Raw genomic sequence first — 23216 nt, 5'->3', positions numbered from 1 at the left:
CAGGCAAAACGAAACCGCGAGCACTGGTTTGATGACCTTCCACGGACAGCGTTTCTTATATTTAAAGGTAACTTGCTGTATGGATCACTTCATGATTACCCTGTTCTGTTCATTCCCTTGGAAGCATCTGGCATTGGCCACTGTCTGAAGACGGGATACTGAGCTAGATGGACCATGGCTCTGACCCAGTATGGCCGTTCTTATGGTCTTATGTTTTAAATTCAACATGTGCAGAAGCATGTACTTGTTCAAAAATCATCTTTTTTTTAAAAAAAAAGAGGCCTTCTGAAAGAACACATTCTCTGTACACTACCCCTAGCTTAAATACAGTAACAGTCTAAATACTCCAGATAAACTGCTGAGACAGGCACAGTCGCTAACTGCCGTTCCACTCAAAAGGCACGGTGTCGTCCTCCACAGGCCAGAATATCTGTCACATAAATATATATTCTGTACACTGACCTGGAAACCAACTTTATAAAATAAGGAAAGCTTCTTAGCAAATACCTTGAACCCACCCATTGCTGGATTCATCTTCTGGTACAGCATGCAGGGGAATCTGATGCAGCGGTCCAGCTTGCTGGGACTGGCGGAGTCTAGGAGATTGGTTTGAGTATCCAAGGCTGCAGCTCTCCTCCAACAGCAGCGGGCAGTGGAGTGGATTTGCAGTCTCCGAGGGGCTGCTGGTCTTCGTACTCTGGTGGATGCAGCATTTGCACAGAGCATGTGCAGCTGCTGTAAAGGAGAAAATAGAGGTTATAATGTGGCCTAGATACAGCCTTAAACGTAATATATCCTTTACATGCCACTGTTGCAAGTGTCCCAGTTTTTCCTTACCAGTTTGTATCCCTGGATGAGTGGGTTGTTTTTTTTTTTTTAAATATATATGTAGGTTAGTGAGGGACAGCTAGCCTGAACCAAGGATAGTGCAGGCAGTTACTGGTACAAGATCCCTGTGCAGCTGTGTTAATGCACTTTAGCCCGGAGTTAGAACACTTCCCCTGTTCTAGGACTGGGCAGTGACTGACATCTCCATTTGAACTGTGCACTAGTTTCAAGATGTGGGCAAATTTGGAACTGCAGTAGGGTGAGAACTGTCACATCACTGTCACTTGAATTCTAGGTCAGGATTTGAACTCAAGGCATAAGAAGTGAAAGACCATGTAAGTGCACTATTGCCCACTGTGCTACCTAGCCCCTGTGCTGAGAATGGATATGAAAAATGAGCCCAGTTAATGTCGGGGAGGTCATTAAATAGATACGGAGGAAGAAGAGGGAGTATTTGGTACACGTGTGAGTTTATTTTTAAGTATTTTTTGTAACGAACATCTATTTGTTTGTAATATTTCCCTTCTTCATACAGGCATTAACATTCTGGTGAAGTCCCGAGCATTCCAGTATGCCATGTGTAAGTGTGAAAAACAAAATATCATGATTTTACCTACTCAGCTCTTTGTTCTTCAGGGCGGGGATTCTCTCTGCTGTGTGTTTGTACACTGCCTAGTGCAATGGAACCTGATCTCTGACTGGAGCCACAATACACAAAATCATTCCTATGCTTATCTGCGATCAGGGAAGGAGTTCATCTGTGTGTGCATGTGGGATTCTCATAAGGACTAGTGTATACAGTATTTTGAAGTGTGTTTTATGGGACTGGTTTCTTCAGAAGCCGGCTCTTGCATCCTGTTGCATTTCAGAGGGTGCGTGATTACACTTCACATGCTTTCAGTTTTGACACCGCAGCTGAGGATGTTGATAAAAGGACCTGACTTGACGCACAATGCTCCCGTGGTTTGCTGTACTTCAGAAAGTGCAAACAGCTTAATTCCAAGGGATATTGCTTGGAGTTTGTACTAAGCAGAGCAGCAGAATTGCTGTCAAGCTTCTCTAGAGAGGCGGGCATGTTTGACTCCTTGTCCCACTTGTTACGCTAATCTCTAATTTTGATTGAGTTTTATTCCGTAAGAGAAGTGCCTCTGTTGCTGATTATGATGGTAAAATGAAGGAAGAGAAAAAAAGAGTGAAGGGGAGAGTTCCTACATCTTGGATCCTCTGTGTCCCAATGGCTTAATGGTGGGCGCTACAAGCAGGCCTGTAGGAGCCTTGTGATGGTGCTGTATCCTTCCTGCATTGTAACTGAGCTAGGAGGTCCTGGAACAATTCTGCAGAGATGGAAAGAAACTGGAATATAGAAGTAATACTAGGGCAATGTAGGGAATAATGTACCAGGAAAAATAACTATGTTAGACTGAGATTCAACAATACACTTTTTTTCTTCTGAGGATCTCAAAGCATTTTACATAGGTGGATAAATTATTATACTCATTTGATATACTGGGAAACTGAAGCACAGAATGTAGGGGGCTTTCATAGTGAATGGGATGCGTAACCTTGGGAGAGTTGGAAACAGAACTTGGATCTTCTGATGCCTAGGCCTGTGCCCTAACCATTAGACCACACTGCCTGCCTAAAAGTTTAGAAAATTAACATCTGATTATCCAGCAACTTTTCATTGCACTGGTGTATTTTGTTTTCCAGATACTGTGGTAGCTGTGAATGGGATCTGGATTCTAATTCAAACCTTCATGCTGCAAGGTAGGATATACATGGTTCATTTCTTGACTTGTCGTCTTCCATAAGTTTGATCAGCCCTCTGAGAAGGCGCTGTTTCTGTGCCTTGCAGGTGGGAACTTCTTCCCCAGAGATGTCCCGTGGAGTTACATCATCTTCCTCACGAGTAAGTTGCTGCACCAGACCAGCACTGCCTTGTTCCATTACAGCTGCGAAAGGGTATATTGGGGTTTCTCAGTTGTGCATTTTAGTCATTCAAGGGCTTAAAGTATCTATTTCCTTGGAAGCCATTTTTCTCAGTGCCTGGATCTGAACAGATTTTATTGGCCTTGCTTGCTTGTAAGAAATACCTCTGGTAACCTTGGTGTGCTGAAGAGGGAACCTCTTGCACCCCTGCTATCTATGTAATGAGATGCAGCTAAATGGGAATGTAGTTCTGACTCAGCCCCTAGTAACATTGCCCCAGAACCACACACCCATCTGGTCTTCCATTTTCACCCCAACCATAAACTGTCGGGCATTTACTGACCCCCGTCCACACTCACGTTACTGTCAGCGCAGACTGGGTACATTGCATAGCCCTCTTGGTAGAATTATCATATTGAAAACATATCTTGAACCAAGACCCTATTTATTTCCTGCTCTGCTTATTGTTGTTTTGTGGAATCCTCCTCTTCCCTTAATTATTTTCACCTGGAATCTCCTTCCATTTTCCTCCATGGTACTGCCATTCCCTACTTTCTGAGCAGTCCTCCTTCCATTGTGGAGGTGGCGACTCTTTTGAGCCTGTTGGCACCACTTCAGACAAATCAGAGGCGCTCTTGAGAGAGCAGTATACCGCTGCCCCTCCCACAGAGGCTGACTGTACTGTTTTCTAGCACTCCTGAACAGAGCAAGGCAAGAGTGAGTCTGACCTTAGATCCCTATATGCCAGTGTGTTGCTCTGCCATGGAACTCATTACTTATCCAAGTTAGTTCATCCTCTCCTAATAGGTGATTATTTTTCACTGCTGCTACTGAGCAATTCTACTGAAACAGAGCTAAAGCTGTTACTAAGTAAAGCTGACAATTTCAATAAAGGTGACGTTGGGAGAATCCAAATACCTCTTTGCTAACCTCTCACTTAACTGCATGGAGAGCTCTTTGGCTACAGTTGCCAGCAGAGGAGTTGTCAGAAAAGTTGGAGTTAGAGAAAATGTCCATTGTTTGTTTTATGAGGATGTGGTGACTTGTTTTTGTTTCCCCTGGAGCTGTCCTAATTATTGACCTCACATAAAGGCAGACAACTAAATATTGACAAATTTTATAGTGCTTGTATGCTAATGCAAGAAGTCTAAATACTAACAGGGGTGAACTTGAGTGCCTGGTATTAAATGAGGGTATTGATAGAATAGGCATCACAGAAACGTGGTGGAACAATGATAATCAATGGGACACACAATACTAGGGTACAAAATATATAGGAATGAGAGAGTAGGTTGTGCTGGGGTGCGTGCCAGTGTATGTGAAAGAAAGCTTAGAGTCAAATATAGTAAAAATCTTAAATGAATCAGACAGTACCATAGAATTTTTGTGGATAGAAATTCCATGCTTGAATAATAAGAGTATAGCAGTTAGAATATACTACTGACCATCTGACCAGGATGGTGACTCTGATTGTGAAATATTCAGAAAGGTTAGAGAGGCTACAGAAACCAAAAATCCAAAAATAATGGGGGATTTCATTTATCCCTGTATTGACTGGGTTCATGTCACCTCAGGATTGGGTGCAGAGATAAAATTTCTAGGCACTATTAATGACTGTTTCTTGGAGCAGATAGTCCTGGAACCCACAAGGGGAGAGGCGGTTCTTGATTTGGTCCTAAGTGAGCACAGCATCTGGTCCAAGAAGTGACTATAACTGAACCACTCAGTAATAATGTTCATAATGTAATTACATTTTACATCCTTGTAGGGAGGAACCCACCACAGTAGCATTTAACTTCAAAAAGGAGAACTAAACAAAAATGAGGCTAGTTAAATAGAAATTAAAAGGAACAGTCACAAGAGGGAGCTGCCTGCAAGCTGCATGGAAACTTTTTTTAAAAATAGAGGATCAAACTAAATGTTTCCTCCTCCCCCCCAAAAAAGAAGGTATCAGGAACAGGAAAAGCCACCATGGCTAAACAACATACTAAAAGAGGTGGTTAGAGACAAAAAGACATCTTTTAAAAATTGGAAGTCAAATCCTACTGAGAAAAACAGAAAGGAGTGTAAACACTGGCAAGTCAAGTGTAAACGTTAAATTAGGCAGGCCAAGAAAGAACTTGAAGAGCAGCTAGCAAAACCCCCAAAACTAACAGCAAAAAATTCTTTAAGTACATTAGAAGCCTACCAACAAGGGCCACTGGATGATCGAAGGCCACTGGACAATCGAGATGCTAAAGGAGCCGTCAAGGAAGACAAGGACATTGCAGAGAAACTAAATAAATTTCATGCATCGGTCTTTGCTGCAAAGGATGTAAGGGGAATTCCTACTGAGCAGTTCTTTTTAGGTGACAGATCTGAGGAACTGTCTCAGATTGTGGTATCTATAGAGGACATTTTGGAAGAAATTGATTAATTAAACAGTAATAAGTCACCAGGACCAGATAGGATTCACCCAAGAGTTCTGCAATTTCACATCTGAGTTCCTTCCGAACTACTAACTGTGGTATGTAACCTATCACTTAAATCAGCCTCTGTAGCAGGTGACTGGCAGATAGCTAATGTAATTTTTTTTTTTTTAAAGGCTCCAAAGGCAATCCTGGCAATTACAGGCCAATGAGCCTAACTTAAGTGCCAGGCAAATTGGTTGAAACTATAGTAAAGAACAGAATGATCAGACACATAAATGAACATAATATGTTGGGGAAGAGCCAACATGACTTTTGTAAAGGGAAATCATGCCTTACCAGTCTTGGAATTCTTTGAGGGTGTCAGCAAATGTGAACAAAGGTGATGTAATATACTTGGACTTTCAGAGAGCCTTTGACAAGGTCCCTCGCCAAAGGCTCTTAAGCAAAATAGGCAATAATGGGATAAGAGGTAAGGTCCTCTCATGATCATTAACTGGTTAGAATACAGGACATAAGAGTAGGAATAAATGGTCAATTTTCATAGTGGAGAGAGAGAAATAATAGGTTCTCCCAAGGATCTATACTAGGACCAGTGCTGTTCAACATATTGATAAATGATCTGGAAAAGGGGGTGAACAGTGAGGTGGCAAAGTTTGTGATGGCACACAATTATTCAGGATAGTTAAGTCCAAAGCTGACTACGAAGAGTTACAAAGGGATCTCACAAACCTGGATGATTGAAACACAAAATGACAGATGAAATTCAGTGTTGATTAACTGCAAAGTAATGCACAGTGGAAAACATAATCCCAACTACACATACAAAATGATGGGGTCTAAATTTTTTTTTTACCACTCAAGAAAGAGATCGTGGAGTCATTGTGGGTAGTCATCTGAAAATATCTTCTCAATGTGCAGTAGCAGTCAAAGCTAACAGGATGTTAGGAACCATTAGGAAAGAGCTAGGTAATGAGACAGAAAACACATAATGCCACCATATAAATCCCTGGTATGCCCACACCTTGAATACTGTGTGCAGTTCTGGTCACTCCCTCTCAAAAGAGATGTATTGGAAATGGAAAAAGTACAGGGTAGGGGAACAAAAATGATTAGGGTTATGGAACATTTTCTGTATGAAGAGAGATTAAAAAGACTGGGACAGTTCATCTTAGAAAAGATTTATGGGGGATATGATAGAAGTCTATAAAATCATGACTGGTGTGGAGAAAGTCAATAAGGAAGTGTTTTTAGTCTTTCACATAACACGTGACTCAGGGTCACCCAATGAAATTAATAGGCATCAAGTTTAAAACAAACTTAAGGAAGTTCTTCTTCACACAGTGCACAGTCAACCTGTGAAACTTGTTGCCAGGGGATGTTGTGAAAGCCAAAAGTAGAACTGGGTTAAAAAAGGAATTCAAGAAGCTCATGGAGAATGGGTCCATCAATGGCTGTTAGCCAAGATGGTTAGGTACAAGACCCCTTGCTCTGGGTGTCCATAAACCTCTGACTGCCAGAAGCTGGAGATGGATCACTCAATAAATTGCCCTGTTCTGTCCATTCCCTCTGAAGTATCTGGTCTGGCGATTGTTGGAAGATAGGATCCTGGGCTAGATGGATCGTTGGTCTGACCAAGTATGGCCGTTCTTATGTTTTTATTCCCAGATGTATAGAAATACTTCGATCACTGAACGGTTGCCTGATGTTCTACTAATTCAAGAACTTCACAGAGTGCCCTCGTGGCAGTGTATGAAACAAACAGCCTTCCTCCACCCTGTTTGAAACTATCTCCTGTGGTCTGATGAGCTCATAGATGTGATCCTTTATTACATTCCATTGAGGTTAAATTGGGCGAGTATGTGGGAGTGAGTATGTGCCCTGAGGTTCCTCTGGATGACTGACTAGCCTTTCTTATAGGCACCCACTCTTGTCCAGAGATCTGAATGTTTGGCACAGTAGCTAAGGGAGAAGTTAGTGATCTAGAAGAAAAGTGGGGCCCGCTTATCATCCCCTTGAGGATAAACATGAAGGAAGGGAATGGGAGCTTATTAAACCTACAGTCGTCAAGCCTACATGTTCAAGCTGCACATAAGGAATGGTTAAGGTGTGGCTCATTTAAGGGTTGATATTAGATTTTCTCTTGTTTTGCAGTCTATGGGGTAGAGCTGCTCCTGAAAACCAGTGGCCTGGGACCCATTGAGTATCTATCTTCTGGATGGAATCTGTAAGTGTGCTGCTTGTGAAGAGTGAATGGGGGCTGGAGGCATAACACCCAGAGCTGTTGTGCTAACCTGCATTGCATCAGTGTCACTTGAGCAATCTGAATTTGAATCAGCTGAATTTGGTGGGGATCTAAAGAGAGAGAACTCAAAATTGCAGGATTTGAGGGGTATGGTGATAGATGCTGGGATATAGTTGCCTTCTTTCAAAAATGGCCTTAGGCTGATAGATTAGAAAACTTTATTTCAATAGAGATTCTGCAGGAAATTCCAGTACCCCATCACCTTCCCCTTTGTCTTCTTTTGAACTAGAGTGCCTTGAGCACTCTGCCCCTCACAAGGCTAAACCTGGCCATTTCTGCTCTCCCGTTTCCTTTTCCAGCTTTGATTTTTCAGTCACTCTGTTTGCATTTCTGGGTCTCCTGGCGCTGGCGTTTAACATGGAGCCATTCTACTTCATCGTCGTCCTGCGACCCCTTCAGCTGCTCAGGTGAGACAGAAAAGGCACATGGGGAATGGGAAAATAACCAAAACAGCAGAGTATCAGGGGGTAGCCATGTTAGTCTGTATCCAATAAAACTACAAGGAGTCCGGTGGCACCTTAAAGACTAACAGTTTTTTGGGGGGCATAAGCTTTCATTGATTTAAAAAAAACTCACTTCTTCAGATGCGCCTAAAGAAGTGAGATTTTTTTTTTACCCGCGAAAGCTTATGCCCAAATAAATCTGTTAGTCTTTAAGGTGCCACCAGACTCCTTGTTGTTTTCAAAGTAGCAGAGAGAGAGAGGTTTGTTTTCCTTCAACCCAATCCAGGGCTCAGCTCACTGGCAGGACCCAACTAGGGGGGTTGCATGGTTACGTGACTGTATCACAAAGGAACTGGAACCCTATATGGATAATGAGATTATCTTGAGTTATCAGAATTAATTATGACAAACTTCAGAAGGGATATTAAAGCTCATGCTTCAGGGCTTAACCCAGCTTCTGTTAGAATCCTATGTGCAGAGTGCTGTAGCTCCCAAAAATGCCAGTCACTGAGGCAAATTGTTGTCTACTGGTTAGAGCAGGTTGCATGAGTTCTCTTCTCACTTCTGATACTTGCAGTGACACCTTGATCAAGTAATTTAACATCTCTGTCCCTCAGTAAAATGGGTATGATAATGTCTGCCTCACAAGGTTTTTGTAAAGATTCATTCATCCTTGTAGAGTGCTTTGAGATGATCAAATGAAAGTTCCATAGAAGGGCAAAGTGTTCTTTTATTAAAGGTGAACTAATATCTAGTTCTTTTATAGCACTTTTCACCAGTAGATCTCAAAGTGCTTTACAGAGAAGGTCAGTATCATTGTATTATCCCCATTTTACAGATGGGCAAACTAAGGCCCAAAGAGGAGACATGACTTGCCCAAGGTCAACCAGGAAGGCCTGGCAGAGCTGGGAATAGAACCTGGGTCTCCTGAGTTCCAGTCCAATTCTCTATTCACTAGGTCACACTGTCTAGGATCCCCACTTGCTAATGGAGCACATGTGAGGATTTAAAAAATTGGGTTAATTAAAGGAGAAAATGGTTTCTTTTAAAATGTACTCACCTGCCAAAGCCTGCACTTGGAAGTCTGTTTTTCTTTTGTAATGGTTGATGTGTGAGGAATGCAGCTTTCTCCCATTGATTGTTGCAGGAAAAAAACAGATAACTGAGCTTCTGTCTCGGTAAGTGAGCTCACCTTTAAAATGTGTTCTGTAAATGCTAAGCATACACGTGTTAATGATGTAGGCGCTCACGATTTATAAATGTAATTATTTATGCATGATGCTTTATTGGTAAAACACTGTCCTTGTCCTAAGAAGCATAATCCTGCAAATGCTTATTCTTAGACCTTGTCCTTCATCACATGAGACAGTGGGGCTTACCCACGGGAGTAAAGACTATTTGAGTAAAGATGGTCTGGATCAGGAACTGGGAGGCCTTACCTGTCCACTTTTGATGTGCCTAAAGTCTAAATATCCCAACCAAGTGAAGGGAGGCAGTGGGACCTAGTGGATATAGGACTGATACTTGGGAGACCTGGGTTCTGTGTCTGATTCTGTCACTGACTTGCTGTGTGACCTGGGCAAGTCACTTCCGCTGCTCCGTGCCTCAGTTTCCCCATATGTTAAATGAGGATAATGATACAAACCTCCTGTGTGAAGTGCTTTGAGATCTACTGATGAAAAGAGCGATGATATTATCCTGTCCCACTCCACCTCTGGGGAAATTTATTGGTGAATAATGGAAGTGCAAAATAATTAATAGATTCTAAGGCCAGAAGGGACCATTGTGATCATCTGGTCTGACCTCCTGTAGAACACAGGCCATAGAAATTTCCCAAAATAATTCCTAGAGCAGATCTTTTAGGAAAACATCCAGTCTTGATTTAAAAGTTGCTAGTGGGGGAGAAACCACCACGATCCTTGATAAGTTGTTCCAATGATTAATTACCCTCACTGTTAACAATTTATGCTGTATTTCAGATCCAGATTTGTCTAGCTTCAATTTCCAGCCAGTGGATCATGTTTTATCTTTTTCTTCTATCCGTACTTCCCTGGCTAAATGCAGGTTGTCATTAGTAGCATCACAGCGAGGAAAGTACATGGTTGGTGGTCTACTTTGGTGCAGCCTCCACATGGACCCTGGCTGAACCTGTATTCAAAATGCTTCTCTCGTGGCCTTGTTTTGCTTGTACATGCTGCTTGTCTTTATGCAGCTAATAACAAAACAGGAAGGAATTGTCCTCATGTAAGTAACCGCTGGCTTTTCATCCCTGCTTCAGGCTCTTTAAGTTGAAGAAGCGCTACAGGAATGTCCTGGACACAATGTTTGAGTTATTCCCCAGGATGGCCAGGTATTGCACAGCCCTTCTTGGAGGGGGAAAAATGGGTAACATCCCAAAGAAGCGTGTACTAATATGGCTCTGCCATTTCTGGGGTAATGAATACCTGGGCTGGGGTCAGAGTAGAAGCGAACACTTTTTTCTTTCTTTCTTTGCAGTGCAACACACACAAAAAATACATAAAGAGCTCTCCAGCACACTAGGCCTAACACCTGGTCCACATTAACCCCTTTGCTCCTGAGCACAAGGGCAACCCCACTATGGCACTTGTTTGGTTTTTAAGTGATGATGGTTTTTGTGCAAAGAAGGTTTCACAAAGGAGATGTTTCCTCATGTCCTTGGTACAATAGGGGACCAGAGGGGTTACAATGATTGCGAAGTGATGTGGAATGCTCGTTTAATTAGTCACTGAGATAAGTAGCCATTGTCCATGTATGACATCACAGTATCTTATTCCCCTGCTGCAGAACTAGTTAGGTGTTCATACATTAACCAACTAGGCTTATTTCTGAAGCTGTTCTGACATCACTGCTGATGGTCGAGGAAACAGAGGATAGAGCAACGTTGGCTTGTGCTTCATTAGAGAAATTGGGTGGTGGGGAGGGGGAATAAATATTTAATGGCTTAATGGAAAGGAGCAGGTCTATAAGGAAAGAAGGGTTCTCCAAGTTTCTCAGTGCTTATTTCTCACCAAGGGAGTGGTACAGAACTCCATGACTCTGAACTTTTAAAACTAGTCGAGACAAACACTACACGTGTTCCATAGGCAACAAAACAGCATTGCAGGGAGGTGGTCTAGATGCTACAGTGGGGTTTACTGTAGATGGTAGAGATGGAAAACTGCTTAGAGAACAGCCAGTCTGAGTGACTTGGCTTTTTCTCTGTCCTACCAACTGGTGAATTTCAGAATTAGGCTGTGTTTACACTGCACACCTTACAACGGTGCTACAGCCGCACCATTGTAAGGCACGCAGTTTAGCTACTCTCTGTCACCAGGAGAGAGCTCTCCTGCCGACAAAATAAAATCACCCCAAACAAGGGACGGTAGCTTCATCGGCCGGAGAGTGTCTTCCGCTGACAGAGTGCTGTCCACACTGGTGCTTTTCATCGTTAAAACTTTTGTTGTTCAGGGGTTGTTTGTTGTTTTTTCACATCCTTGAGGGACAAAGGTTTTCATGATGAAGATGCAGTGTAGACAAGGCCTTACTTTTGTTTCTCTCTCTCTCCTCCAGCCTGGGCTTAACCCTGCTTATTTTCTACTACTCCTTCGCCATTGTCGGCATGGAATTCTTCTCTGGGGTTGTCTACCCAAACTGCTGCAAGTGAGTACCCAGCAACCCCCTTCCTCTGAAATGGCCTTGTTAATAGCCTGGTTCAATGCCAAGCCAGGAGCATTGTGTCTCGTATCTGTATTTTTCTATCAAAAAAAGGCCAGTGGATGTGTGTTTACTGAGAGTGGTTGGTCTGAATTGGGATTCCCAGTAAAAGGGAGACTTACCACTTCTCTCGCTGAGACTCAGTGCAATGATCTTTACTTGCAGTTTGAGAATGGAGAGGGGTAGCAATGTGCTAGTTAGTAGTGCTGAGTATTTGAATCGCTGCCTGAAGCAGCTGGGCTGGGATGTTTGCTCTATAATGGCACCACAGCAAAGCACCCATGTGGTATGTAGGATGCTGCAGTGCCCCTGTCAGAGGTACCACTTTAGAGAACGGCATTCAAAATGCAACAAGTGTTGGCAAAAAGCGAAAAAAGCTTCCCTGCCCAGAGGTCTCTAAGCATGCCAGTGTCTGTCAGACCTGTAGCTTTGCACATTTTTCCAGAGCACCTCTCATTGTATGTTTGTGCTGGCTTCTCTAATCAGCACGAGTACAGTTGCAGATGCCTATCGCTGGGTGAATCACACAGTTGGAAACAAGACTGTGGTGGAAGAAGGTTACTACTATTTGAACAACTTTGACAACATTTTGAACAGCTTTGGTAAGAGGAATATTTACACATTGGTTCTTATCCAGGATAACTGTTGACCATACTCCCTCGCATCTACTGCTGCTGAATGCAGAACGACCCTATGTGAATTTGGTGCTTATGTAGGGGTGAGACTCTTAACCTAGCTTGCATAACACCCGTCCATGCTTCCTTCTAGTCCTCCGAATTCTACCAATGAGTGTCAGTCCTGGTCCACAGTACCCCTTCCCGTTCTAACCCTGCCGCCCACATGTGGCTGTGCCAAATGACCTGCAGCGCCCCTGCTCTGGATCCCTAACAGAGTTCTGCTTATACTGTACACCTCAAACCTGCAGCAGCATCCCTTACCTGTCCTGGGTTCTGCTGCTGGCTAACTGAATCCAACTGTGTGGTGATTTTACAAGGTAAACATATCCTGGAGACCAGCATGAAACCTGCCGACTTGTTTTGAAATGTGATCTGAACCAGTTTTGTATCCATGTTTCCAGAGATGAATAAAGAGAACAACTCCACTACCCTGCTGAGCCTCTGACACTCTGTGGGTTGGGTGTTTTTTTTTTTCTGATTTTAAACATGAGTCAGGCCTGCAGGAGGAGGAGGAGGATAATAGTGGTGATTTTTTTTTTTCCTTTGTGGATCTGTCCAGAGTCTTGCTTAGTGAGGACTGGCATGGCAGACTCTGGTTCCACTAAGAAATATGGGCCAAACTGTGCTCTGTTATACTATTATAACTCTAGAGTCACTCCACTGTCCTCAATAGGGTGATTTCAGATTCACTGCATTGTAACTGAGAACAGAATCTGTCTCCTGTCATCAGCACTCAAGTATTTCGGTCTCTGTTGGCTATACTGAAATGAGGTGTCTTACGAAGAAAATGGGAGAAAGCATGTAATGGGGAAACTGAGGCATTGAAATGACTTTGAAACAGGTCAGGCTGGCTAAAGCACTTGTTTTGTCCTTTGTGTCTCCATACAGTTACGCTGTTTGAGTTGACAGTTGTCAATGACTGGTACATCATCATGGTACGTAGATCCTGGGATACTTAAATGTAGTCAGCACCAGGGCTGTGTCATCAATTCTTCATCACTCTGCAGGGAAAGATTCTCTTTAGCACAGATCCTTTTTCATCACTCTGATGGAAAATGGCCAGCTTTGCCTCACACGGGTGGCACTGTTAGTTGCCTGCCAGGAGCTGTCCTCCCCAGTACCATCACTTGGGTATTCTGACCCCACTGGCTGGCTCAGCACTGTACCTTTTGGCTCTTGTACAGCATGTGACAGCTATTGAGCAATTCTGAATGGTTTAGGGAGAAGATGGAAGATTCTGAATGCTGCCCTTTTACTTCATGTATTTCTCAATGAGGTTTCTCATCAGTCTTCTGATTTCTTCTCTCCTCCTCCCCTCACCCTCCCACCTTGCTATGTCTTGTTGAATGACCTGCCAGTCTCTGTAATGCTATGCAGGAAATCTGCATTAGGAGTAACCTCAGGATCCCTGATGTAATGAATTCTGAATGCATTATGGCAGACCTGTTGTACCTTCGGTGTAAGGGTGTTAGTGACTTCCCTCTTCAAGCACCTCTGTACTATAGCTTGTTTTCCCAGGCACCATGCTGTATATTGTTAGCTAGATATGTAGAGAGACCGCTGTCTCTACACTTTTCTGTAGCACTCATCACCATTGTGTGAGTATTTACACTTCAGAGTACTATATGGGAATCTGTGTTCAATCCTTTAGGGGAAGGGCTTCAGGCAGGGGCCAGCTGGGACTTTGAGTATGGTGGAGGCAGTCCCTGGGGTTAGATACATGTCCTTTATGTCATGAGGTACAGATTGATATTTGGGGGGGCATGCTGCTTTGTCTGGTCTCAAGGGGACTAATGGCAGCTTCCCTCCTCTTTGCCTGCCACTGATCTCCTCCCTCTCTCGCCCCTAGGAAGGGGTGACCTCGCAAACCTCTCACTGGAGCCGCCTCTACTTCATGATCTTCTATATCGTGACCATGGTAGGTCCTCAGTGCACTTGTGATGGAAAATCTCTAACTGCCAGCGGCAGCCTTGCTGCACTCTAATGGAAGAATCCATGGCCAATTAGGGAAGTTCTCCTCTCTATGAAACGTAGGTCAGAAAGAGGCATGTGTCCAAATCACTTTCACTAACTTTGGTATGGCAAAAATGACAAGTGTTGCCAGAATCGACCATTATGTACAGAAGCTCCCTGACTTATGCAAGTGTTCTATTCCGGCATGCCTTGCGTAAGTCGTTTTATGTAAGTCAGGAACATCTCTCTGACAATTATGCCCCCCACCCCCCGGGAAAAAAAGGTTATGGGACTTCTTCCGTAAGTCCGCATTTCTGTAAGTTGGGTTTGCGCAACCCAGGGAGCGTCTGTATCTGGATGGGAGTTTTAGTGGTATGCAGCGATGCCCCCATCTTGTCCTACCGCCCATTCCCAGTTTACTGGCAGGCTGTTACACAAACATGCCACCTAGACTCATGGATTAGGATTTGTACACTCCCTCTGCTGAAAGGAGGGGCAAGGGGAAGCAGCAGGAATTCAGGTGCAGTTCAGTTAGAACCAGACTTGGAAGGACGCTGCAGTTCCAAACCTTGTGACGCGCTCTATTCATTCTGGCTCCCTTCCCAGGTGGTGATGACAATCATTGTGGCCTTTATACTGGAGGCGTTTGTATTTCGCATGAACTACACCCGAAAGAACCAAGGTTCAGAAGGTTAGTGCCAGGCCTGGCCAGCCTGCTGGTCTGTATATCTTTGCTCCCAAAGTCTGACCCAAAGTCTGGCTTGTGCATATGAGAGAAAACGACTGAACGGGAAAGGCCTGATTTTATAACCAACAAATCTGTGATTGCAAATAACTGCAGTTGCTGTATTTTAAATATCAAGCTACCCGATTGCACCCAGCTCAGGTAGCTGAATATCCAATGGCAGCAGTTGTAACTGTGGTTATTTGCATTCCCAATTGAGTGCACACGAAATAGGCTATGAGGTATAGGTCCTTTTTTAAAAATCAGACCTTTGGCCCCAAACATCCTAGGAACTAGAAAAACCCTCCCAGTCCAACTTACCTGCCATCTCCTGATTGTTCTTTTCTAACTTGTTGGTAAGATGTGGCTCCTCTTGCCAGCTCCCAGTCTGAAGAGGTTGGGCATATGCCTCTAAAGGAATAAGTCAACACCTTGACTGGCCTCCTGTTTATTCCTGTACAGCCAGCTTTGTGCTATGAAGCTTCAGAAGAGTCCCAAAAATGATTAAAGGATTAGGAAGCAAGCCCTGTAGTGACAGTCTCAAGGAGTTTGATCTATTTAGTGTAATAAAGAGAAGGCCAAGGGGTGACTTGATGATGGTTTAGAAGTACCTACGTGGGCAACAACAATTTGATAACGGGTTCTTTAGCCCAACAGACAAAGATATAACAAGATCCAGCAGCTGGAAGCTGAAGCTAGACGAATTCAGATTGGAAAAGAGGAGGAAACTTTTAACAGTGAGAGTAATTAGTCATTGGAACAATTTCCCAAAGATTGTGATGGATTCTCCATCATTGGCAGGTTTTAAATAAAGACTGGATGTTTTTTCTAAAAGATCTGCCCTAGTTCAAACAAGAATTCAGGGACATTCTCTGGCCTATGCTATATGGGAGGTCAGTCTAGATGATCACAGTGGTCCCTTCTGGTCTTATAATCTCTGAAAACCCTTTAGGATTATTACCATTGCTGATTAAAACTGTGACTTCCCAATGTTTTCTCCTTGTTTTTTCCCTCCCTCTGAAGAAGACAATGGCATTGTCCTGGAGAAGGAGATCTCCAAGGAGGAAATGGCAGGCGTAATTGAGCTCTACAGACGGAATTGTGCTGCCTCTGAAATTGCCCCGCTGCAGAAGGTCATTGCACAAATGGACAAATATGAGGTAAAGAGAGAAGCTGAGATTCAGGCCACAATCCCTGCACTTCTGTGGTGCAACATGCAGGGGCACAGCTGTGGGGTTTAAAGGAGCTCTTCTGCTAGGGTGCAGCAGGGAGCCTCTTTCCACATATGCCTTTGGTTCTTGTTACAATCTGCTCTGTTGAAGGGACTCTGGATCGGTGCCCTGCAGATTAGCACTTAAAACTCATTGCACTGAAGAAACTGCAGTTGAATTCCCAGGGCATTGGGCTGAATTCCCACTGTATTCCAGAGAGCACTGATCAAGACCTATCTCACCATACAGAATAAACATTGCTAAGAGCCATCCTGGCCAGCTGACCCCACTGGAAGGAGCATTCTGGTTTTTGTGAGTTCCTAATACTGCAGTTACTATCCTGTAATTCACCTGTGCTGCCCCATCTTTTTTTCTACTTGACGCACTTCTGTACCATTGTGTCCATACAGTTCTGAAGCATTGTGCAATAATAGAACTCTGTCAGTTCCAAGCTTCAGGCTTGCTTCTCTGTAGACAGTGGCAATTACTTTTACCACTGGTATCGTAAAAGGGATATTGTCAAGCCTGAAAATGAAATGACCTTGAAAACTCTTCCCTTCAAGAGCTCTGTGTCTTATGATGCTGGGAGACTTTAAACTGATTTTTGTAATAGCTGGAATTTGCTCCTTCCATCCCACCCCCTGAATTTGTAGCCACCAGACTCGCTGTACTAGATGACAGCACATTTGCATCAGTTGGCTTGCTGCATTTCTCATTGCTGGGGTATTGAAATGCTGAGCAATTGTACACACAGATAAAATTCAGATCCGGAATCTTGACAGTTATATCTGCCAAAGAAGAGGCAGTTTTCAAGATATTTGGTCTAAAAATGGCTCTAACCTCAACCATGTCCATTTAAAAGAAAAGTTTAAATAACAGTTCAAATAAGAAAGTTAAACCAATAACTGTAAGGATATTCTTAATACTTCTCAATTATAAATAACCCAAAATGGTGTCACAGTAACTTAGGCTGTTACTCTCTGCTTGTATGGGTTGAAACTAACAAGATCCCTTGAGTAAGCTAGCGGGTATGGGTGAACGAGGAAAGTTTAGTTAGGCACAGTCTCCCTCAGGAAACTTGAATTCTCATCTCACCACTGACCTAGTTGTGACCTAGTGGAGCAGGGAGTTGTTGAAGGACTTGGGTTCTTTTTCCCATTGTTATTAATATCTCTACTTTTGTCTTCTCAGCAAACATCGATGCTGTTTCTGGGACGGAGATCGAGGACCAAAAGTGACTTAAGTATGAAAATGTATGAGGAGGAGATACAGGTAGGAAACATCAAGTTGCAAACGTCCTCATAAGTTTCTGATTAGCAGGACACTCTCCATTAGTTAGAATGTTTAATCATTCTTTAAATGTTGGGAGTCTTCCACCCAGAAGAACCAGACAGCAGGATGCTCTGCAGAATATACAATATACAGTATAGAAAGGTCATCTCAATATTCATAACCTCTTACATTTATGTAGCCCCTTACAGGCCAAAGTGCTTCGCAAACTGTGCATGCCACTGAAATGAAGTGCGCTCCAGGGTGAAACACAGCACACATTTACCAGTGCCAGCAACACCACCTGGCAGTTTAGGGCAGGAGGTGAAGAATAAGGATTAGAAACACCTACGCTATGGCTACACTACACAGCTTACAGTGGTGCAGCTGCTCTAAGCCAGGGGTTCTCAAACTGGGGGTCACGAGGTTATTACATGGGGGGTTGCAAGCTGTCAGCCTCCACCCCAAACCCGCTTTGCCACCAGCATTTATAATGGTGTTAAATATATAAAAACATTTTTAATTTATGGGGTGGGTGGCACACTCAGAGGCTTGCTGTGTGAAAGGCATCACCAGTACAAAAGTTTGAGAACCACTGCTCTGAGCTAATGGGAGAGAGTTCTCCCATCAACTTAATTACTCCATTATGCAATTGCTTTATTACCATGAGTGGCAGGAGAAGCTCTCCTGCTCACACAGCACCATCTACACCAATGCTTAGGTTGGTATAATTTAAGTCACTCAGGGGTGGCTTATTCACACCCCTGAGTTACACAAATTATACCAACATAGGCTGTAGTGTAAATGTGGACCTAGATTAACTGATGAAGCAGTTCCTGCTAATATTCTTCAACCATAGGAGGTCTCTGCTGCAAAGGACAGTTGTTTTCATGCTTCCATCTTTACCAATTTCTTTCACGTCAGTTATTAGTCTTATTTACTCCATTAAATAGCACCGTGATAGGTACCCTTGTCCGTGTCAGATGGAGAGACCATGGTCTTAGTGATTATGGAGACTGAACTCCCCTCTTAACCTTGTGCTCCCCAGTGAAAGTTCAGGCGAAACCAAAACATTTCCACAACATTTTGGTTTTAACAAAAACCTCTTGTTGAAAAGCTGCTGACACGCTCTAAACATCAGGAGCCTTTTCAAACACTGGTAGGCTCGTACACTGAGAGGAGTGCACCAGAAAAATCCCTCTCTGGAGGGAAGGGGCCATTAACTCCACAGGAATTTGTCATGACTAATTTGATGATGATGGATACCAAAGGAGTTAATCTCTGCATCTTTTTGGTGTCCCTTCTCTTGCTAGCAGTGGGATGACCTGTGGCTCCTACAATGACTATAACCCTGGTGCTTATCGTTAGTGTTGGTCAGAATCTGCTGAGACTCTTCTAATTTATAGCGAGTGAAATGACCAGTCTGCCCTTAGCAAATGAATCTTAAACGCCTGCAAAGGAGGCATGTCACTGAACGATTAAACGTCCTCCCCAGGATTTCCCAGTGCATCCTGCTGTGGCAAACTGCAGGTGGGGCAATGGGTTCAAAGCATTAACCAGGAGTTGAGGGCTCAGGACTTCCATCCTGCAAATATTACAATGATGCTTTAGTTAACCCTTTCCTGACAGCAGCTCCAGTTGTATCCAAACTTTGCCTTGGAGGAAAAACAGAGTTTTATAGAAGCCTGAAAAGAGAGAGTGTAACTAAGCCCTCGCTATTTACTACTGCCAAAGCGCTTGAGATGTATTGTACCCCTCTTGTGTTTCACAGGGAAAGGGGAGAGGGTGGCTGTTCAGGACAATGAGAGGGGCCTGAGGGAGAGTAGTATGGTATGGCGAGGAGACTTCTCTCATTGGGCGTGTTCTTCCCTCTGTTCAGGAGTGGTATGAAGAGCATTCCAGAAAAGAAGAATATCAGTGGCAAGAAGATGTCTTCCCGTCCGGCAACCGCATGCTGTCCTCGGGCCTCAGGCAGCGCTCGCAGACCGTTATTTAGGCCAAGCTAGTGCAAACCATTCTTCTATGCAATAATCCCATAGTATTTTATCATGTATATAGATATAGTCAGTATATCAGTCACATTTTGGTTTTAAACATCTCTTCCCCTGGAAGACATCATGAGTTGCTTTGAATAAATGAAAAGCAAAGACTCAGAGGACTCAAAATACGACTGCTGGAACCAAAAATATATATATAAAGTTATAATATAACCCTTCAGCAAGACCCTATCACTGCATCTGTGACTGGTGACCATCTGGTACAGAATACTCGGTTGGTCTTCCTGGCTTATGCTTCCCCAACACGGGCCTACGACTAGTTCTACCAGTCGGAAACCATGGGGAGGGATATTTAATCCTTTGGAAGAAGGAAATAATACTGAACCCAGCTGCTAATATTCAAGTCCTGTGCTTAAAATATAGTTTCTTTAACCCATTAATTCTTAAATAAAAGAATCAGGGAGCAAGTTTGTATTTCCCTCCCCAACTGGTATCCAGCAAGGTGGGGTTGGGTGAGAAGTTTACCACTTTAATCTACTCCCGTTCTGCCTCTTCCTAACTACCTAGGCTTAGTGACCATTCTAGAGACACTCCCTGTTTCATTCCGGAGTAGCTCATCCAACCTCTTAAATCTGTTCTTTGGAGGATGGCTGTAGGACTGAGCTCCAGTAGTTCTTTGGGTCCTTACTAAAAAGTTATGAAACTTGACAGAGTTCTGGAGCAATGCCCTTGGTGAAGCTATCCAAGTTCTCTCTCTAGTGTTCTGTGCTATGCAGGCTGGGAGCCATTTGACAAATCCCAAAACTCTGGTGATCTGTTAGTAGGTGAGATGCAAATTCCACAGGACGGTGATTCTGAGCCTTTGCCATTCCACCCTCCAGTTTATAAGTGGAAGATCTTTGCCTGGTATGAGAATGAGACAGCACAAGGTTAGTGACTGAGCTTCATGTGGGGCCGGATTGAGAAGTGCTGGGGAGGTGTGTGTGCATGTGCCTGCACAGCACCTCTGTGCAGTCACCACCAGGGTAATGTCGCCTTTCATTTCCCAGGCAGGTTGATGTGACCACAAGGGAACTTTTCTCTTTCTTTGCCTTCTCTCTTGCAAAAACTTTGCCAGCTCTGGGAACCACTATTTTATGAATCAGAGCCAGTTTGGGAAGCTTTTCTAATGGGAGAACTGGACTTAGAGATGTGGAAAACTCTTCCATCCACCTGTTCTTCTGTATCATGCAGAGTCAGTCTCTGCTCTGACTTGCTCCATGACCATGGGCAAGGTCACTTAATCTCTGTGTGCTTCTGTTTCCACGCACTGGGAGTAACAAAACCCACTTGGGTAAAGCACGCCACGGTCTGTGGATGGAAAGTGCTCAGTATTATAAAAACATGTAGTCATGGCACATGTGCATTGGCAGGTCAAAGGAGAGGTTGCCATGGCATCTCTCCTTTTAAATTTGCTGTCTCGGGTGGGTGGGTCCCTCTAAATGAAGTGAGAGCTTTTAGGAATCCCTTTGGCAATCTGCACTCCAAAGCTATTGCATAGGAAACTGCCTCCCTCCTAAATCAGACAGCATTAATCGTAAGGTAATACCCCCTCATCCTTGGAGTTAGACCCACTGAGAAGGACCATATTGCACTATATTGAGGGAAGGGAAAGCGTTTCCACAGCTGGCTGCACTGTTCGTTTAGGAGCTGCTCTGTCATTCCCATTATGGCCTATGGTGAGATTTTTTTTTCAAAAACATCTTAATGTCTTAAGAGCCCAGTTCCTGATGACTTAAGTCTCGCATGCTTTTGACAACCTCCCCCTCTATGGGTAGTGGTTCAAAGTGTTCTGGTTAAGTGAATGAGATGGTAGTCGCCATGCCTGCACCCACTGCATGCTGCTTGTCCTCACTGCTGCATTCTGGAATTCATTGGAGACTCAAATGAAACTCTTTGCTTCCTTTTTGTGTGCAATGGACTCCAGAGTTACGACGTGACACTTGAGCCCTGCCAAGCTTCCCTCTTGAGAAATTGGGGCCATTTTCCAAATTGTGTAGATCACGTCCAGGACACTCCCTGATGAGCAGCACTGAAAATAGCACATCTGCTGCTACACATGGAATCGTAGCTCTGGTGTTTCACTCTACACTAGTCTCTGGATGCTGCAGAAGCACAACTTCTATTGCTGGCAGGATGGAAAGCACCAGGATTGTAAGGGTTAAAAACAAATGCAGCTGTTAGGGAAGGGAAAAAAAGATGATTTTCAAAGCCATCATTCAGGCCTTTTTGCACTCCTGGGGGTATGAACCTGCAGAACATGGAGTTTTCAGGAGAGACCTCGTGATGAAAGGAGCACAGGATTGCTGAAAGACGTGTTCCAGAGTAAAAGTGCTACTCTGCCTTCTGTGGTTTTATTGCTGAGATTTTGATCTGGCCTGAAATATGCACTGTATTTTTTTTTTTTAAACTGAGGAGGTTTGTAGAAGTTACTTTTTCCAAATGACTTAACAGTCGCAAGGGAAAAAAGTTTGAGTACGGGGCATCCCCTTCCAATTGTCCTCCCCATCCCCTTCTTAGACACTGACTTACCGTGACTACAGAGACAATCATTTTGTAGGGATAAGGGAGGAAACACTGCAGGGTTTTGTATGCCGGCGGTTTGTTTATAAATAACTTTATGGACATGTCTGTACAACAGTCTGTAGATTTTCAGGCACATTAATAAAAACATCCTCTGCTACATAAAGAGAGTTTCCTCAGCTCCTCTTTCCTGTGTCCGTTTCAAGAACTAGTTTGTTTGTGGGTGAGCTATTGGCAAACTGAGAGGATCCCTGTCCTCCTTAGATTGCAGTTGCTAGGCGCAGAGACCCCCCCCTATTGCCCCCACTCTAAAAGCTGCCGGAAACTTCTGCGTGTTACATTTAAAATGCTAAGTAACCCTAGGAGTTTGTAAACGGGCTGCTCCCTTTCTCCAACCCACCGGAGTTGTCCCTTGTGGTCTAGAGTGAAATTTTCAGAAGTGCCTAGATCCCATTTTTGTATGTGACTTAGGAGCCCAGGTCTCACTGACTTTCAGTGCAATTTAAGATCCGAAGTGCCTGTCACTTTTGAAAATGGGCTTTTTTTTTTTCTCAAATATCCCTTTTTCAGATGGTTTTTAAATCTTGTGCAGATTTGGCACCTGAGAACAATCTCTTAGAACTGTGCAGTTCACTTCTCTGGGCATTTGAAGCGGCCACAACTCGAACCCTTAAGCAGGGTGCTTTTATCCATGTTCACCACTATTTCCTCTCCCCCTCGTGCTGTCTCCACTCCCTGGGCTGCCTGTGTGTTGATGGGTAAGTTTATTTCACCAGGCTTCTTGCCATCCCTGTTGCACAAGGCCCAGTGACTAACCCTTGTGGTCATTCAGTCCAAGCACAGTGCTGACACAGGATTAAAGAAAGCCATGACAATGCAATTTCCTAGGAAACCGGGAGGATTGTTTTTTTTCTTTAATGGCAAACTAATCCACATGTGACTGCTGTTCAGGGGTCCTTCACTATTGAAGGGAGACGACTGCTACTTCCCGTCAGCACTAGAGTAGGTTAAATGTACTCCCAGCACAGCTGGGTATGGTACAAGCTTGTGCCACAGTGCTGCTGCATTTGCCCCTGTAGCGATGTATTTCCCCACTGCTCCATGGCTGGACAGATGTGCTGTAATAGCTCCTGTGAGCCCAGTCCTGGACCACGACCGCACTATGCAGAAAGCACTGAAATGTTTTATTTTGTAAC

The 23216-nt window shown here is 43.8% G+C and overlaps 2 protein-coding genes across 5 annotated transcripts in view; one reads left to right on the top strand and one right to left on the bottom strand.

The window, feature by feature from the left end:
* The window catches only part of TPCN1 (two pore segment channel 1), a 59345-nt gene extending 37039 nt beyond the window's left edge, over window positions 1–22306 (top strand). The window contains exons 13-27 of the mRNA XM_044989465.1: window positions 4–67; window positions 1364–1408; window positions 2539–2595; window positions 2684–2737; window positions 7320–7392; window positions 7770–7877; window positions 10192–10263; window positions 11484–11573; window positions 12114–12229; window positions 13193–13239; window positions 14154–14222; window positions 14864–14948; window positions 16005–16141; window positions 17384–17464; window positions 19341–22306. Of these exons, the coding sequence (XP_044845400.1) occupies window positions 4–67; window positions 1364–1408; window positions 2539–2595; window positions 2684–2737; window positions 7320–7392; window positions 7770–7877; window positions 10192–10263; window positions 11484–11573; window positions 12114–12229; window positions 13193–13239; window positions 14154–14222; window positions 14864–14948; window positions 16005–16141; window positions 17384–17464; window positions 19341–19457 (1215 nt within the window). The 3' untranslated portion in view covers window positions 19458–22306. The remainder of the gene's footprint in view (window positions 1–3; window positions 68–1363; window positions 1409–2538; window positions 2596–2683; window positions 2738–7319; window positions 7393–7769; window positions 7878–10191; window positions 10264–11483; window positions 11574–12113; window positions 12230–13192; window positions 13240–14153; window positions 14223–14863; window positions 14949–16004; window positions 16142–17383; window positions 17465–19340) is intronic.
* The window catches only part of SLC8B1 (solute carrier family 8 member B1), a 54902-nt gene that overhangs the window by 15495 nt on the left and 16191 nt on the right, over window positions 1–23216 (bottom strand). For 3 of the 4 annotated variants that reach the window (XM_044989466.1, XM_044989467.1, XR_006573812.1), the window contains exon 15: window positions 508–735. In XM_044989466.1, coding sequence (XP_044845401.1) covers window positions 508–735 — 228 coding nt within the window. The remainder of the gene's footprint in view (window positions 1–507; window positions 736–23216) is intronic. The other variant, XM_044989468.1, reaches the window with a different exon arrangement.

The sequence above is a fragment of the Mauremys mutica genome, chromosome 16 (genome assembly GCF_020497125.1).
Source record: "Mauremys mutica isolate MM-2020 ecotype Southern chromosome 16, ASM2049712v1, whole genome shotgun sequence".
Classification (NCBI taxonomy): Eukaryota; Metazoa; Chordata; order Testudines; family Geoemydidae; genus Mauremys; species Mauremys mutica.
The sequence above is the reverse complement of the archived record's forward strand: the minus strand, read 5'-3'. Positions and strand labels throughout refer to the sequence as shown.